Genomic DNA, 18,858 nt, shown 5'->3' with positions numbered 1-18,858 from the left:
AGGTAAATTCAAATGCAGATGTGGGGTAAAGAGGGACTGACAGCCTAACATTTCCCAAATGTTTGTTTCTCAACCGATCTATTATTTGTATTTTTTATTTGTATTTCGACCGACAGTATTGTTTGCATCGTATATCAAATATTGCCTTATGTCCACATAGCAATAGTCATGTCTATCGAGTGATGCCCAAATAACTTTGGCTTTTTACCATATCAAGCTTACCCCTCTGTTTTCTTTGAATACTCCAGCAACACCAGTGGATGGGCCCAAGCCAACAGCGGAAAGCCCCAAGTCAGCATGGAGAGGGCGAGGGCAGAAGCCTCGTAAAACAATGCAAATCAACACCATTGGCGCACAGTAGTTGACGTTGCCTCGACAGCATTAGAGTGCTACCCAGCGTTAAAAGGCCTGACTCAACACCCATTGTTTCGCCTGATGAGAGGGACCTATTGGCCTTCGGCCGAAGTGCTCGCGATGGCGGTGAATCCTCAGAGGAGGTATAGGGACAGGCACCATCGGCTCCTCCTATTTGATATCCAACGTCAGTGTAGGATTTGGGTGTTAAGGATTCAAAACGCTGCATTCTTTCTAGATTTGTCCCGACCAGGGTGGTGAAGAACACAGCCTAAGCGAGGGCGGTTTCCAAACGAAGATACCACATGCTAATCCAATTCAGAATGGTAAAAGGTAAGAGTGAAATATTGTTGTAACTGCTCCAAAGGACGAATTTGATCTCTATGACAATTACTGGTTTCTAGAGTAAATTACAAATGTTCATAAGGCTAATCACCTGCGACAGCATACAGTGAAGGCTACATGACTGAAAACTGTCAATGCTACCTTATCATTGGACGAATAACTACTGGGTCAAGCAAGGATGCAGGGTTGACTGAAATGACACGCGACTGCTCCTGATAGGACGTTTAGATACCAAGGCACCTCATCTTCACGGAGGTACTTAAAGCGGGGCATTTCAAGTTGCATGACAGGAGACAAATGTTGATTGGTACCTGCTGTCCTCTCATAATTATGGTTTAATGACTAACTGCAAAAAGGGCCCTGTGTCATAGGCGCCTCAATCCGACACAAATGCGTGTCGGGTGTAAACCGTGCCTCATTTTATAGTATAACTGTTCCATTTCGATTTGGTGATCAATTTCATCGTAGCACTCGACGCTGCTCAACTGCTGCACCTAGACTGTAAGCATTACGGTGCTAGACTTCTTCTGTTATGGCAACCAGTCATGAGCCTGGTGTATCAGCAACACTGTTCAGTGGCGGAATATTTTGGATCTAACTTACGCTCGATGCCGCCGGCCTTGTTTGCGAATATCCCTGACGAGTTGGCTTCGTGAATTGATTGACCTAATGCACACAACTGTGGCGAAGTTAAGCAAAGAGCACGTGTTATGTGATATTGTACACCTAAGCAATGCTTTGCGCTTTTAGCCGGCGTCGAGAAATGTTCTAACGTCAAACATCAAGCGTCGCGTCGTGCAGTTCTTTCGCATTGCACCCTGGTGGCTGTCTACATCACTAGTAGTGCTTACATTAGAGTATAGGTGGCGCAGCTGCACGGTAAGCTTCCTTTGTTGCACTCGTGAATCCCGATACGGAGGCGAACGGGGGAACGCGTGGTGAAACAGCAAGAGCGCCAAAAGGACGTCTGCAAATTCGAAAAATTTGGAACGGAGACGATTGCTTCCGTTTCCAGTTTAAACCGTAACCCTGATATCGTCTTTCCTTTCAATCCGCTATTATTCGGAGCACCCCTGGTTTGTTTCAGGATTCTGTCAGTTTCTGGAGACAGTATCAGTCATAGCATATAGACGTTGCCCGTCACAGTAAGCATAGCCTTCCGCAGTCTGCTGCGGTCATACCGGTAGGGGAACTCGTGGTATCGCTGATCTGATATTGCATCACCGTTTGCGGGGCAAGCAACAATACTCGACTAGGCCGATTGCAGCAGCATTAAACTTCGTCGCAAAGACTATTTCCGGACGAAGAAAATGGGATCCCATCAGCGATGTTCTATGAGACTTACGTGGCTTTCAGCAAAGAATGCGCACTTGTACCACGGCCTCGCGCTTCCCAGGCATTTTGACGACATCCGAGCCCGAGAGCTCGTGGCCCTGTTACCAGATATGGCGTTCACCATCGCACAACTAGACATTGTGACATCGACATGGACATAGACATCGCACATCTAGACTCCCCCGATACACCCCGAGTCTGGAAGGCGGAAGTTTTATTGCTCGATCGTGACTGCGTTTAATTAGTTATCGGCAGCTATCCGTGCAATGGACCCCGCGCGTTTCAAGATCGAGAGCAGAAACCGCGTGATACAAGGACATCTAGGTACCGATTGGCGACTACTCGGCTTTTATTACCATGTATGACCATGTGTATGCTTTTTGTTTCTCGCGGGCGCTATCCACTGGACCCACCGTGCCATGTATTGTCTTGACACGAAGCTCAGAACAGGCATACCGTGTGACACTGTCTCACGATGTGCACAAATACAAATACAAGATACAGATCACGCCTTGATGGCAGCAACATCCAAGGTCAAAGTCAGGTCAGGTCAAGGTTGTGCCAAGACAAGGTCAGGTTACCCAATAGGCCGTTATTGGTATTAACTTGCGGTTTGCATGAGGCATGAAAGTCACTGGTGTCTAGCAAAAGAGTGCAAAATGCATTTTGGTTTGGCGCTGCTAAGGAGCGCTGCAACCACAGGAGGAGGAGCGTCCTAGGGGTTCGTAGAACCTCCGAGATGTTTGCGAAAGGATGTGTTTTCAGCTACTTCGGCTTTGGCAGGTCAAAATTGCTCTCCGGTTACCCTTGCGGCTCAGTGATATTGTTCGCCAGATAGTGCAGTGAATTTTGGGTCCGCCTCTAGTAAGATAATTAGATAGAACTACAGTCATGAAGTCACTGTTGTCATCGCGGCATCCGCTAGGTGGGTGTTCGTCTGCCTCCAACGCAGGGATTCTATCTGTGGAGCGCGATGAGAGAGGAGGATTGTTTGGGCTCGTTAATGAGGGGGAAAGTCATGCGCACCATTGGCGCCGTCGTCTGTGCATTTACCGAGCGGCCCTTACGATGAGCTTTGACATATTGTGAAAGACATATTGTGAAGACATATAAAGACATATTGTGAGGTTGTTTCGCTGCGAGGGTATGGTTCTCGACATGCTCACAAGGGTGTACTCTCCTTCCTATGTGTTAAGTCCTGACGCCCAAAATGCTGGAATGGACACCCACAGTGGACTGTTGGGGAATCGGACTCAATGAAAAATGCTTGAACTGGCCAAGCAGACCGGCGCGATTTTATGACTTATATAGCAACTCAATGACTTTGAGCATGAATGTGGTTAATACTGATGCCGATTCAGGGTAAACCTCATCACGTAATTTTGTCCTTAAAAATGAATACAAAATTGTATTGAGAAAAGGATCGACGTCCTTTGATACGTGTTAACGCACAGGACAGCCTTTCACCTTGATGTTCGACACCTAAATCTACATCATCCTGGTGTTCCAGTTAAGTCGATATGATACTCTAAGTCCGGGAACCCTAACCAGAATAAATCGTTTAAGCTGTAAAAAGGGTCATGAGGGTCTCTTCTTGCCGCCAGGTATCAAATTTGCAGCTTGTATCCCGTAACTGCCGTTACATAACGGTATTCCTTAACATCGAATCACATTTTATCGTCTTTAGACTCCGTGGTTTATATTGCAGTTGAGTACCCTGAGCGCCTTTGGGGTCCCTTAAACATCTCAGATCACGGCATTAATTGTCTTCTTCTTCCGAGGTGTGTTTTACCACCCGTAGGCCCATAGACTGTCTTGGTCATCGTTAATGATTTGGAGGAAGGCTTGAATATATATGCATGGAAATCGCGATTTCTCTAGGATACCTGACCAGTTCGGATCTACCCGCTTTCTATGGGGAGTCCAACTGTTCCGAGAATGCTGAAAATGTAAGAGCCACCTGACCTGTCCGGGCGTTCGTTTGGATGGCCATACCATTTTGACCCCCAGCTACACTGCAGCAGCCTTCGGGCTTTAATCTTCTTAAGACCTGTCTGATAACCTCCTGATTTTGCTGCATCTTTTAAAAACCTACTTAAGAAATACAAAGCCGCGTAATCCATTCTTTTCGATCGAAAAAGTGCTTGGTACCGAATGCGGCTCCATGTCACAGACTCACATACAAGCGGCCTGTCTGGGCAGCTGCTTGTCTATCTCCATTTTCATCTTTGTCACGCATGAGTCAAACGAAAGGACGTGCTGGTTGCGACATTGTATTGAAGCACATATAATGAGCGCGGAAAATGTTCGGTCATGAAGTCGTTGACGAGTATGTTATCGATAGAAAAGTGAAAATTCGATGAGAAGGCGTCCTAATGATGGAAATGATTGCTACACCATTTAAACGCGCAAAGATATGAGACGAATGGCTATACGCTAAAATTACACGACCGCAATCAAGACATCGCGCTGCACCAAACGAAGGTTGTGATGCCTCGCTACATGCGTCGACTCTTATGGAAGGCTCGTCACCACAAAGAATATCAGACATAATTAGGTCTCGCGATGAATTTGCCTTGAGGCAAGCCCCTAACGTAGTGAATCGATGGCATTTAGAAAGCGGTCACGCTCATAAAAACACGGACAGCTCGTTTCAAAACACAACCCATATTTACAACAACTACACAAAATACTTCATGGTCACGACGAGATGTGTGTGACAAGGAAGAGGTTAACGAACCAACCAGGAGTGTCATGCACGGAACAACATGGACAGAAGTCGTGCACACAAGCCATGACAACTTGAAATCACTGATATACGCAGAACGAAAAAAAAAAATGCGCACCTGGTAACGGCAACCCCGAGCATAATTAGCTAGTGAAGGGAGCTCCAGTCACCTGCTGTGGCTTCCCAACGATATTTGAGATGCATTTCCCCCTTAAAATGGCAGAAATGTGCAAATGGTACGCTCAACGTGTTGCAAGTACCTCAAGCTCTTACAAAACTAAAAGGCAAAATGATTCAATAAAAATACTCTGAGTAAATTTAGAACGAAGTTAAAACAGAAAAATGAACTACAAACTTCCCGCACAAAATAGTACAACTCAAGTACAAAATATACAAGCACAACAACGAATCAAAATCACAAGAAAGACACCTCTGCCTAGCTCAGCCGACATCAAGAGAAGCGCCGGCCACCTCCATCCATACGCTTTGAACATCCGCATGCCACATCTCCATCAAAACAGGTGGTCCCCGTTCACTGCTGTCGACGCATGCGCAGTGCCGCCCAGGAAAACGCTGCAGTCAGGGGCGTGGGAGTTTGTTACTGGTCCCAAACTGCGCAGTCAGGGGTTTCGTTATCCGAACTCATGCATCTGGGGCACGCGCGGAGTTTGTTACTGGTCCCAAACTGCGCAGTCAGGGGTTTCGTTATCCGAACTCATGCATCTGGGGCACGCGCGGAGTTTGTTACTGGTCCCAAACTGCGCAGTCAGGGGTTTCGTTATCCGAACTCATGCATCTGGGGCACGCGCGGAGTTTGTTACTGGTCCCAAACTGCGCCGCGCCGGTATGTCTGTATGGCCCGTGCTGACTGCCTACGTCACCTACGTCACCAGCTGAGCAGGCGTCGTCAGCTGAATTTGCAGCGTTCGACTGAAGACTGTCGTGTCTGTTGTCTCGTCAGGAGCCGACGCTGAGATCCGTTTCGGGTGATGAATTTCATAAACCGACAAGTGTGCTGTGTTTGTGCCAGCCTTTTAGGAAGAATACATGTTCAAGCTTATAGAAGGTCATTCAGGCATTTAACATCTATAGATAAAACATGGTTGAAATTTTGTTATCACTATGAGCATACGTAGATGAAAAGACCTGTTCAATTGTAACATGATATAAGAAAAATACAGCAGAAATACAGAGAGGAATCAATGACGACAGCGCAAGCGATGTTCAACAATTACTTAAATACTAACGGAATGACTAAAGTAAACCAAAAAACAGCTGAACGGCTTTAAAACCAATACTATGTCAGATATGAGGACTTGGAGGTTAAGGTGCTGCATGCGCTGACAGACTTCTCTCCGTTGAAAGTCCGCAGGTCCAGCATGCTAACGACCAAGCAGTCGCTGGGACACACGATGCTCACCAAACTGCATTGTCACACGCTCGCTGACGTCATCACATCTCGGCAACCGTCTCGACGGCCGTCAAGCCGATGGCACTGTCTGCAGAATACAGCGCACCGCACAGTCGTCACAGGGCACTTCAAGTGTCTGCACCACAGTGAATACTAACCATTGGTGCATTGGCCTAGCCCTGGTGCCTGGTGGCTTATTGGCCTGATCCTGGAGACATGTCGGTGTACTGAAAGCCTCCGGACAGTCGACAAAGCAGGAAATTCGAATGGACGCCAGACCACCAGATCCACATCCAATCGACACCTGAGTGACCTTCGAACACCATCACGGCGATGCCCCTGTGACACCCCACCAACACCCGGCGACGGCGCAGCGCGTGCGCTACTGGTGCAAGTGGCCGCCCGCCATCGCGTCCATGGAGCCCTGGTTGAAATAACTCAGCGCCAGCGCCAGCTGCGTCTCGGTCAGCTCCTGACCGGCTCCAGCGGCGCTGGCGGCCACGTCCGAGCAGAGCCAACCGTGCGGGGCTTGGCTCGTCGCCGGCGACCCGTGCGAGCTCGCGCCGGCCACGGGCGCCGGCGACACGTGCTGACCGGCGCCCACGTGCGGCGACACGTGCGGTGTGAGGCCGGCCGGCGAGCCGTGCGGCGGCGTCAGTAGGTACGCCGGCTCTGGCTTCACGCCGGCGTCGCCGTGCCGCGAGCCGTAGCCGGCCGGCGGGAAGGCGCAGGCGTCGCCCCAGGCGCCGGGCGGCGTCTCCGCCTGCCAGGCGGCGGCTGGCGGCCCGCCCGAGCTGGAGGAGGCCGGCGACGGGGTGCCGGGCGCGGCGCGGCACCCCGCCGCCGCCTCCAGCCGCTGCTGCTGCTGCTGCTGGTACTGCTGGTACTGCTGCTGCTGCTGGCCGTGCTGGTGCTGGTGCTGGTGCTGATGCTGGCACTGGTACTGGTACTGGTACTGGTACTGCTGGTACTGGTAGGGCGTCATCATGTCCGGCGGCAGCGACGACTGTGGGAACTGCGGTGGCGACAGCTGCGGGAAGTGCCCGCCGAGCGGCGCTGCCGACGACGGCGACGCACGCGGGTACACGGCACCCCCGTACGGCGACACGCTCTGGACGTGGGGCGAGGCGGCCTGAGCGTACGGCGAGACGGCCTGGGCGTACGGCGAGGCGGCCTGGGCATACGGCGAGGCGGCCTGAGCGTACGGCGAGGCGGCCTGGTGGAACTGCGACGGCGAGGCGTGGGAGAAGACGCCGCTGGCGCTGGCGCCGGCGGCGCCCTGCGCGCAGGACGGCGAGGCCTGGGACAGGGCGGCCCGCCGCACGACAGCGGGGCGGGGCTGGCCTGCGCGCCGCGGCAGCCGGCTGGTGAGGCGAGCCGGCCGGCGTCAGCTGCGAGGGCGGCGCCTGCAGCGTCAGGAGGACATGGAGCTGACGGGCACGGCGTAGGCGCTGCTGTAGGAGCCCAGCGTCTGGAGCTGGCCGGTGGAGTACGGCGGCGGGTACAGTGTCGTCTGGACCGCAGGGGACAGGGAGGAAACACGGTGAGGGGCTGCGAGGCGCAGTGACGTGGCTGCGAGGCGTCAGTGACGTGGCTGCGAGGCACGGTTGTCGTGGCTGGCAAGCACGGTGACGTGGCTGCGAGGCACGGTGACGTGGCTGCGAGGCACAGTGACGTGGGCTGCGAGGTATGGTGTCGTGGCTGGGAAGCACGGTGACGTGGCTGAGAGGCACGGAGACGTGGCTTCTACAAAACGGGACAATTTATTTTCACGTGGGCTCAACGCCATGCACAGCATAACGCGCTGGTAGGTATGAAATCCATGGTGGGACGTGCGCCAGGGTGGCTGTGGAAGTAAGATGTGTCGCTCCACTGCTGCTTGCAAGAACAGTGCAAAATTAAAGCAGCGGGGCTTTTCTGCACTCGAAGAAAAAACACTGAGTATATACAAGACTGCATCCATGAAAACGACTGCGGAAGCATCCTGGCCCCCGTAGAAATGCGTTTCTGCTGTAGAAGATGGTGGTTCACGTTTTGCCCGTGTTTTGCACGCAGGACATGCTATTATGCAAGCACATTTATATGCATGCTATCTGACAACCTGTGCAAGCTAATGCTTGAACTCAGATAGTTTTTCCTCCGAAATTTGAAATATGTTTTGCGTCATCGCCGCCGGCTTAAGTATACGACATTGGCAAACATTCCCTGTTACATGACTGCCGTGAATATCTCTCAGAACTTAATGAAATTCATCAGAAATATGTTGTAAGTATGCTGGTGTGATTATTGGTACATAATGATATCGAAAAAAACATCACAGTTATTACATTGTGTAGGATCGTGTCCCAGGATTGGTCTGGCAGCACTTCCTGGGCTGTTATCGAGTTAGTTGCTGGGTTAGTTACTGTGTTAGTTACTGAGTTTGAAGAGCGCGTCAGTTGCGTTGGTTATTTGAACAAAAAACTACTAAAACTACTAGTTACTAGAACTTTGAACATAACTCTGCTCGTAGTTTGTCATTAATGCCTAGTCACGCTGAAAGTGCGTCAGCTGCGTACTGGACCAGTTAGCGCAGAAACAAGAAATGGTCTACAGACCATGTGGCCCAGCTTCCAATTGTCTGGGTCGCTGAATACAAATTTGTAGGTCAACGCCTTTGAAAAGTAAAAAAAAACTGCTCGCAGATCGATCGAAGCCGATCCCCCACCAGCCAGGACAGGGAATGTGATTCAGTGTGGGATCACGATTCTGCTTAACCTCGTGGCTGGGGCACTCAGCTGGCGCGTGAGTCACGGACAACGGCGCTCCGCATCTGCGGCAAAGTGGTCGAGCTCCCTCGGAGAGCCGGCACCAGCGCGTCTCGTAAGTGGGGCCTACGCGTAGTCGACCCATTCGTCGGTTCTTTTTAAGCATGATGGTTTCATTCGCCGAACTGCGCTTTAAAGGCTCGAGCTAGTTTGGTCTCTCGAATGAATCGGTATCTAATTAATCCCAGATGCGCTGCCATCGTGTTTTTTAAATCACTATAAATACGTCCCTGAGATCTGATGCTGGTATCTTTTAGCAGGCCAAGCGAAGGCCGGTGGCACCTTGCTTGGCTAAGGAATCAGCCTGTTCGTTGTCGGATATCGGGAAAGGTTGGGTACCCAGGCGAAAACGACACGCTTGTCAGCCTGCTCCAAGTAAGCAGTGTGTGTGCAGCATTTCTTCAGCGATTTTGTGCTGCTGACTTGCTTGTCTTAAGGTTACCGGAGAGCTCAAAGAGTTAGAAGATACCATATACGTGGATTCACATAGATTCACTAACGTAGAGCCTCATGGATAGCGTACAGCTCTTCGCTAAAAATGTAACATTGTTTTAGAGAAGGTAAAGCATCGTATATTACTTGACACTAGCCTACATTCTACACTTGTGTAAGTTTTGCAGCTGTCAAATATAAAGCTTAATTAAGCTAATAAAAGCTATTAAATATAAAGCTTCCTGAGCCGGTGCACGTGCCCATGCCTGTTTAGGTTTCCAAACTTTTGGGCCCGATCTGCGGATTTACCTGTGGTTTGCGCACCCACGGGCTCGCCCAGTCCAAGAGTTTCTATCCGCACATTCCCTCCTCCTCTCTCTCTTTCCCTCTCTACCCCTCTACTCTCCTCTCTCTCTCCTCTCTCTCTCTCTCTCTCTCTCTCTCTCTCTCTCTCTCCTCTCTCTCTCTCTCTCTCTCTCTCTCTCTCTCTCCTCTCTCTCTCTCTCTCTCTCTCTCCCTCTCTCCTCCTCTCTCTCCTCTCCCTCTCTCTCTCTCTCTCTCTCTCTCTCTCTCTCTCTCTCTCTCTCTCTCTCTCTCTCTCTCTCTCTCTCTCTCTCTCTCTCTCTCTCTCTCTCTCTCTCTCTCTCTCTCTCTCTCTCTCTCTCTCTCTCTCTCTCTCTCTCTCTCTCTCTCTTCTCTCTCTCTCTCTCTCTCTCTCTCTCTCTCTCTCTCTCTCTCTCTCTCTCTCTCTCCTCTCTCTCTCTCTCTCTCTCTCTCTCTCTCTCTCTCTCTCTCTCTCTCTCTCTCTCTCTCTCTCTCCCTCTCTTTCTCTCTCTGCTTTTCCTCCCTCTTACCACTTGCGGCACGATTTATCCTTGGCCACAGCAGTCAACCAGCAAACGTTAGCTGCGTGATTGACAAAATTTACGTGCGGGGATTGAAGGAAGGCTTTTAAACTTCGTCCTCTAGCCTCTTATCCCTCACTCATTGACCGCTTGCCTCAGTCACATATGACACGCCCCTAAAATACACAATACACGCTCGGGGGGGGGGGGGGGGGATAGGACGCGCCGCTGCTGCCACCTGCCGCGCTCGCTAATGCCCAGTAGCCTCCTGTCGCGGGTGCTGCAGAGGTCCGCGTCGTCAACATAGCCGGGCTGTCTGAGCACATACCGGTTTGGCCCGACCGTAAACCGGCCTGGTGTCATAACGGCCGGGAGAGGAGAGAGAGCGAGCGAGCGCGCGCCGGGGGAGGAGAGAGGACGCCCCAGACGCGTCGTCCGGCTGGAATGCCAATCTCGCCCCGTCACACACCTAATGTAATTATCGAAGAATTCCAAAACGTCCAGTCGTGATGGCGAATTTTTCGTTTTATGATGTGCCGTGCGGCGCGCGGCGGTCCTGAGAGGCCCCAATAAAACACAGTCGGGACCCCGGCACGCGGCGGGCACGGTCGGCAGGCACGGTCGGCGGACAACGGCCACTGGTCCACATATCCGCTCCGAGGACATCACCCAAGCCGGAGACGCCCCGTCGCCTGAGGCGTGCTGAGGCGTTAGCCGGCCGTGCTGGCACACCAGCCTAGCGCGTCAGGTCGGGTACCAGCTTGGCGCACCAGGTCGAGTACCAGCCTGGCGCGTCAGGTCGGGCACCAGCCTGGCGCGTCAGGTCGGGTACCAGCTTGGCGCACCAGGTCGGGTACCAGCCTGGCGCGTCAGGTCGGGCACCAGCCTGGCGCGTCAGGTCGGGTACCAGCTTGGCGCATCAGGTCGGGTACCAGCCTGGCGCGTCAGGTCGGGCACCAGCCTGGCGCGTCAGGTCGGACACCAGCCTGGCGCGTCAGGTTGGGCACCAGCTTGGCGCACCAGGTCGGGTACCAGCCTGGCGTGTCAGGTCGGGCACCAGCCTGGCGCACCAGGTCGGGCACCAGCCGGGCGCATTACGTCAGGTACCACTCCGGTGCGTCATGTCTGGTAAGTAAGGGCTCTGTCTGGTACAGCCTGAGCTGTGCCAGCTCTGATGTACCAGATGGGGCTGGTGATAAGTTATTCACGGTATGATGTCACGGTAGTCACGGCAGTCACGGCATGACGTCACGGTAGTCCCCGTATGACGCCACGCTAATTACGGTAGTCACGGCATGACAGTACTGGCCGATCACGGCCAAGCGGATGGGCTCGGTGAGAACATCCGCCACCGGCGGTCATCGCTACATAGAGCTTAAGCAAACATGGTTTGATTGAGGACACAGCGGTGTGGCGAGCTTTCACTTCGAAAGCCGCGAATATCTTTCTGCTGCGTTCTTCGCTTCTAAGGCCTTGGATGGTGTCTCACCGTCCAGTTCTCCTAATGACGGGTCAGAGGTCCATGGCGGTGTTGAAGCCCCGGCAGCCCAGGCCGTCAACTCGGGTGTTAGGAACTTGAGCGTGATGTGGAGCCGTGTGAACGGTACCCCGGCAGTGCGCAACGCTCGCACCGGCCTGGTGGACCCCGTGACATTTTTATTGCGTTTTTCCAGTTTAAAATTAGCGTCATTTTTGTGGCGCCTCTGGATGTGTCATACAAATGTTTTTTTTCTGACTCCAGCCATCGGAATTTTGAGCTTTCACAGGGGCTCACTAAAAAGCTCGGAAATTTCGGAAGGAAAACGAACACACCGCAAGCAGAACAGTATCCAGCGTTGAAGACCGCTCACGATATCACTGGTGGTCGTGTGAAAGCGGACTGCGGACGGCAACGCCAGGCGAACATCACGCAAAAAAATAGACAGACGACCCGAAGCAGAGTCGAATCGGTCTGGGGACAGCCCCCCGGAAGCCGACGGGGACTGCTGTCCACCTACAAAGCCTTAAATGTACCACAAATCTGAACCGACGCGGCGGTTTTTAGCGGTGTGGAGCGCCGCGCGCGAGAATGCATCGCCACAAAACCCTGGTTCCCCTACGTGGTGCGCCTTAACCCTCTACGACTGACCGCAGCCCAACGTGGAAGCGCAGCTCACTGAACCACAAAGTGCGCTGCATCTTGACTGACCATAGTCGTGGCTGCCTACGACCGCGAAGACCCCCTCCAGCCCTCCCCCCCCCCCCCACCACTGGCACGGGCGGTGGGTGAAGGGGGGGGGGGCGAGCGGCCGTTTGCAGAGGCGTCGGAGGCGGGGCGGGCGGTGCAACAAAGGCCACCGCCGCCGCCCGCCGGCCGCAAACAGCCGACGCCTGTCCAAACACGGCCCGAATCCCTCAGCGGTTACGGCTGGCGCCAAGTGGCGAGCAAACATGGGCAGGAAGCCATTGCCGCGGCCCGGGGGACGTCGGGCCGGCGAAGGGCCGCCGCCCCCCCCCCCCTCCCCTCCGGTGGAAGCCCGGGCGTGCTGCGGAGGACGGGGCAAGATGACGGTATGACTCCGCGATACGGGGCCGGAAATCAGCCGAGCCTATGGACGGGGACGGGCCGCGGCGCCATCGCTGTTCACCCTCACAAACCGCATAGACTCAATGTTGTATGCCAACTTCCCAAGCGTAGGAAGGAGGCATTCTCGGTTGCCAATATGTATCAGTAGGTCAGAGTATGCCGTTCTATATGGTACCAACGGACAGCGGTGTGGTGAAAGGGAATACTTCTGGGTCATGCCCTCCCCTCCCCCCCCCCTTTCCCCAGAGGAGGCGGTCCCCCTCGAATCGGAGCCTCCAGCACTTTTTTGGCGTTTAAGACGCCTGCAGGACATCTCAAGCAAACAAACGGGCCCTCGAGGCTTCAAAATGGGATTTCGAGCCTAACAGCGTTCCCCCGTGCATAAATAGAGTACGTATAGCGACAAAGTGGGTTCTCTAGCTGAAACAAGGCTCCCTGAGCCCCGATTTGGGTCCCTCCTGGGGGAAATCCAGACTATGTCACTGCCAGCACACGCTGGTAAGCGAAATTCCTTAAAGGGTGTGGCCCCACATTTGCATGAGGTTTTGAACTGAAATAACCATCTTGAAGATCATTCGATGCAGCTCACAGTTCCGCCCTTCTCAGGATCCAAACCGCTTTAAGGTCTGGGCTAAACGCCCGCGAAGATGTGCAGACTTTTTCGAGGAGACCTTTTCTAGGTCACCGAGGCGTCCATGATGCCATAATGACGTCATTCAAATTCATGCGATTCTATTAACCATGCGGGCAATCATAGCCAAGAGAAACCATGTCCAGTCGTTCATATCTGGCGCTCGTGAGCACGATTTCGAAATTGTATCGTCGTTAATTGGCTCTCAATCATTTATATGAAAGTACTATACAAAACAAACAATGCCATATTGAAATGTATATTTACTTAACGGTGAAACTTGTGATGCCCATGAGCAGCCCTTTCTCACTTAAAGTATTCCAGTTGTCTGCTGTTGAGCTTATTTATCATGTATAATACTCGCCACAAATCTTCAAATGTGGAGCATTTCCTTCAAACATCATTGGTATCTGTTAGGGGAAGGCTTAAGCCCCACGAATCAATGGCCACGCAATGAAGGTCGAATTATTAAGCAGATGATGCATGCAAAGCTATGGTGTCACTACGTGGTAATTTACAAGCAATTTTGTCTTATGTTTCGGGAAGCAGCGCAGCAGACGAGTGTTGTTGCTGTGTCTGCCTTTGTCCGTGTCTCCACCATGAAAGAGAATTTGGCGTTGCCAACATCCGAGATAAGAAACAAGCACTAACACAGCGTCCTGGATTTTGGCTTTATCAGCGACGGGACAGTTTCCACGCTTAGGATCTATGATGAGATCGGATGGCAGTTAGGCAAAAAACATCAGCAACCAGGCTATCAGCATCACGCTATCAAGAACGGCTCCATTTCGAGCGTGGAATGATGGTCAGGAGCTGTTTCTCCTGGGAGCCAAGCGCCTCGACCCCGCACGGCGGTACGGCACCACTTCTCTGCCCGTCTTCGCCGGTACGCTCTGCCGAACATCTGGACGCGACAACACCTGACCCCCGTCAACAGGAGAGATCCTGGCACCGCCTGGCCAGACGGCCTCCACTCCCCCACTCCCCCTCCTCCCCAGTGTCTTCATTATAAAGCGGCGTTGGGCTGGCCAGCTATTACACCATCGGCCACGTTGGTGGCGTTGTTTTGACCGGCGGCTAATCACTTGAACGCCTCGGCCGATCCCGGATAACGCAAGCTAATGACTCCCGGCATCAATTAAGGAGTAGGCTGGGCTCGAACGCTGCGGCCCGAACAGCCACCTGGCCGGGTCGTGCTCTGCAGTGTGCTTCCGCCAATAACCAACACCATTCGCTCCGACTGGTCCGAACCCACGCTAATGGCGCCCCCTCCCCCGACCCGCACAATGTGCAGAGCCCCTAATACAACACTTCAATGCAGACGGTCATGGTCGGCAGTGAGTAGTAACTGGTGTGTTATGGGACCGCCAATCGAGGAGGATGGACCGACTGAGACATGGACCCGTCAAAGAAGCGAGAAGATAATGTCGTGCGTCGTAAACACGAATTGACCCACGACCGGACTGGCCGTTAGGCACTTCACTTACTCCGTGACTCGCAATGTACGAGACCACATCAGAGTCGCAGTCACTGTTTAAATTGGCTCTTCATGGCGATGCGCTTACGCAATGTTTAAGATGCAAATAAGTCGGCTGTTTATAGACACGCATATAGACACGGCCGAAGAGAGCCAACAGCGCGCGCGAGGCTGTGTTTGCCGTCGGCCACGCTTGCTGACGTTTTAAATTCCGCAGTAAAACACAGCCGGACAACAGACAGCATCAATCGGCAGCTACAGTCGCGGTGTTTCGGACAGATGCGGACGGAATGGCTTTATAGCGGCGAGAACTCCCACGCGGTCGCGCCCGCAGGCGGTCCTGCTCCAGTGCAGGCCGCTGGCCGGGTCATACGGGGACGATAGCGCGGGGTGGGTGTCAAAAGGTCGGGCTCGCCGCTCGGGGCGAGCGGGACGCTCGACTCCACACGCGCCTCCCGCGTCAGGCGGGAGCGGAGGGGGAGGGGCGGACGTTGGGCGGCGTTGTGGGGTCGGACCAGAGCCAGCCGGCTGCCGGGACGTGGCTGTGGATGTTCCACCGGGCTGTAAGCCCCAGCGCTAGAGTGAGACTTCTGAGTCGTCGTGTTCCGCGGCAGGAGCAGGGCCCTGAACTGCATGAAAATGGCAGGCGAGGCACCAACAAGGTGGACAGAGGAGGGAAAGCGAGCTTAGGGTTGAGGAGAACCTAGATACAATAGGAGGAAGTTGACAGTTGAAGCCTCTGTGGACTTTCTTTGAAAACAAACGTCAAAAAATTACCCATCATTTCTGTTGAAAATGTGGTTTGACTGAAAAGAACGTTTGAAAGCATTGCCAGCCGGTCGACAAGTAATTCAGTTAGCGGCATTGCCTCAGGGGTAGGGAGAAGATCGCTTTTTTTCTCGAAAATCCCGGGAATCTTGACCAAATTTCAACAAAAACCCCTCCCCGGTATCAAGTTCCAACCCATTGGCTCAGGGGGGAGGGAGGGGGGGGGGGGGGGCACGGCCGCCTTCTGATCTCCCTCAGCGACGTCCCCTCCAAATGGCAATAACGCAGATCGTCGAAGCTTTCCGAACGTCACGCGTTGGCCCCCCAGATACAAACGCCCCAAAATACGCGCATCAACGCGAATCAACACTCGACCAATCGGGACGCCCATGCAGTCAATGCCCGCCTCACCCGCCCGCAAAGAGGGCGTGGGTGCATAACCAGGTATGACCTCCAAGGAAGGGGCCTCCCTTGGCCATCCGGCTACGTCCTAGAGGGAGTGTCGGGGTGTCCAGGGAGTTCCGGCCGTGCAGGAAGAGCGTGTTGGCGTCATCGGCGGGTACTCACCGGGCGCGTCCTGGGGTACGGCACGAGTGCTGCACCTTGCTCCTGGGAGAGCCCTTCTTCGGGCCGCTCGAGCCGCCGCCCACGCGAGGGTACGGGTTGAAACGACCTGCCGGCGCCGGCGTGGTAGTGACGGACCGAGACAGGCCAAGGGGAGAAAACGAGGAAAGAGTGGCACTGAAGGTGACGTGCAGGTTTCGACGTCATAAAAATGCAGAGATGGTATAAAGTGTTCAGTTAGCACGTAGTTTTGTAAAAATTGCACGGCGTGATATGACATGGACGTGTTGGCAGCGTTATTGCTGGCACATGCGAGGCAAGGCCTCATAAAGTAGCAACTACTATACGCACATTCGGCCGCATTTGCAGCGCATGATACAAGTCGCGTTCCACATTCTCGCGTGGTCAGTAACTATGCTCTGGCCTTTGGCGACGGAATGTGGAGGAGGGGGGGGGGGGAGGGGGACACCTCTCACGGATCAGCACAGAGGCTATGGGCGATACTTAACGAGAAATGATTGTATACTCTCAATAACTGATTCAGGCTAAAACGGTAAGTTGGGATGGTTTAGTTAGTTCGTTTTCTGCATTACCATATATCGTGCGAGCACGCCATTAACACGCTAAGAATGTGAGATCGCTAGAGCACCCCACCCACCCCCGCAAATGTACCAAGTGCTACACCTTACGGAGGCTGCGGACCAACCCTTGTCGACACCAGGATCGGACCACACCACTTTGGTGCTAGTGTACAGGTAATTTATTCAACGCCCAGTAAGCGCGTACCAGCCGTTGTCAGTGCTGAGGGCGGCCTGCGCACGCTGCCTTCATCCCCCGTTGACGGTGTAGTGCCCGTGCCGACGGGTCAGCCCCATCTCACTGTACCCACAGCCCAGCGGCCGCGACAGACAACCGAGACGAAGGCGAGCAGCCCGCCCAGAGCCGTGTCCAGCGGCCGCGCACCGCTCACTGCCGGCGCTGGGTGAGTGGCGCGTGCAACACGTCCCCAGCGGCTTGTGCTGACCTTTGCCGGCGCTGGCGGCCGGCGCGGCTGGCCCTGCTGGCTGCTGGCCAGCAGTGGCCGGCTTGCGCCAGGCTCAGTTCGAAGGCGGCCAGCGCCGATGCCGAACGGTTGAAAGCACGCGCGAACGGGTTGTTCTCCACTTCAGCGCCGTCACCTGCGGCGAACAAGGCGGGGTCAAGTGTGGGACCAGACTTTGTTGACTTCGATTTTGAGGCTTTGACTTGAGACTTTGAGACTTTGCGTGTTACGGCCAGAAGGGCATAGCGTAACATTGGGAAAATATTTGTACGGAAATCTTTGTGCTGCATGCAAAGAAACGCGTAGACAACTACCTCGTGCTCACTAAACCACGATGACCTGAAACTGCTTCCGCAGCGACCCTTACGCCCTTCCGACCTCTATTGGTCATCTGGCGCTGCCTCCCCCCCCCCCCCCATCTTCGCGTATGTGCCGGGACGTTATCGGTCTGAATAAACCAATCTGAGAGGGACATAAATACCGGCAGTGCTTGATATGCTTCTCACATGAGTTCGCCGCAACCATCAAGTGGTAATAAAGTGATTAAGTGCACAGATTAACCGGAAGCTGTATCACACCGCCTTGAAGTCGACGCTCGTCATGTTTAAATGACATCAGAAGGCCACGCAGACCTTAACAACGCCAAAACGGCGGGTGTGAATCAGAATTCGTCGAAGCCTCCCTCCATCCAACCAACTCTGTGGCTTGCGAGCTAGGATGATCTTGAAGAGGAACATTCCTCGCCATTCTTCAGCGGCGTCCGCGCTGACACCCAAAACCCTGACCCCGCGACCTCAATGCCTGTCGGGCCTTGACCCGTGGCCGGTAACTGACCTTGTCGTTCTGGTAGGCGGTGACGGCCACGAACTGGGTGACCTGGAGCCGCTGGGTCATGACCCCCACCGCCTCTAGACCCTGGCCGGGGATGACATTCACGCGTACGATGTGCAGCCGCGGCTCGTACATGTGCATGGAGTTCAGCGGCATGAGGACGCAGACCGTGAGGACGCAGATCCGTAGCGCGTTGGAGGGATCCGTAACGGCGTTAGGAAGATCCGTAGACAAGCGCGTTAGGAGGAGATCCGTACGGCGTTAGGATGGAGATCCGTAACGGCGTTAGGATGATACGTAACGGATCGTACGGCGTTAGGAGGAGATCCGTAACGGCGTTAAGACGCAGATCCGCGGCGGCGTTAGGACGCAGATCCGTAGCGGCGTTAGGATGGAGATCCGTAACGGCGTTAAGACGCAGATCGCGGCGCGTTAGGACGCAGATCCGTAGCGGCGTTAGGATGGAGATCCGTAACGGCATCCGTAACGGCGTTAGGATGGAGATCCGTAACGGCGTTAAGACGCAGATCCGCGGCGGCGTTAGGACGCAGATCTGTAGCGGCGTTAGGATGGAGATCCGTAACGGCGTTAAGACGCAGATTCGCGGCGACGTTAGGACGCAGATCCGTAGCGGCGTTAGGATGGAGATCCGTAACCGCGTTAAGACGCAGATCCGCGGTGGCGTTAGGACGCAGATCCGTAGTGGCGTTAGGATGGAGATC

General features: G+C 53.9%; 1 protein-coding gene across 1 annotated transcript; it reads right to left on the bottom strand.

Moving 5' to 3' along the window:
- Window positions 1-6,214: 6,214 nt before the first annotated feature.
- Window positions 6,215-18,292, bottom strand: LOC119095276 (T-box transcription factor TBX5-A-like). Its single transcript, XM_037218135.1, has 6 exons — window positions 18,091-18,292; window positions 17,336-17,441; window positions 16,267-16,372; window positions 7,609-7,686; window positions 7,118-7,452; window positions 6,215-6,257 (listed from the first exon to the last, which is right to left on the bottom strand). The coding sequence occupies exons 1-6, from the start codon at window positions 18,290-18,292 to the stop codon at window positions 6,215-6,217; spliced, it is 870 nt and encodes a 289-aa protein (XP_037074030.1).
- Between the last annotated feature and the right edge of the window lie 566 nt (window positions 18,293-18,858).

This window comes from Pollicipes pollicipes, unplaced genomic scaffold, assembly GCF_011947565.3.
Source record: "Pollicipes pollicipes isolate AB1234 unplaced genomic scaffold, Ppol_2.1 Scaffold_4219;HRSCAF=4965_pilon_pilon_pilon, whole genome shotgun sequence".
Taxonomy (NCBI): Eukaryota; Metazoa; Arthropoda; class Thecostraca; order Pollicipedomorpha; family Pollicipedidae; genus Pollicipes; species Pollicipes pollicipes.
This window is presented reverse-complemented; position numbering and strand designations above follow the sequence as displayed.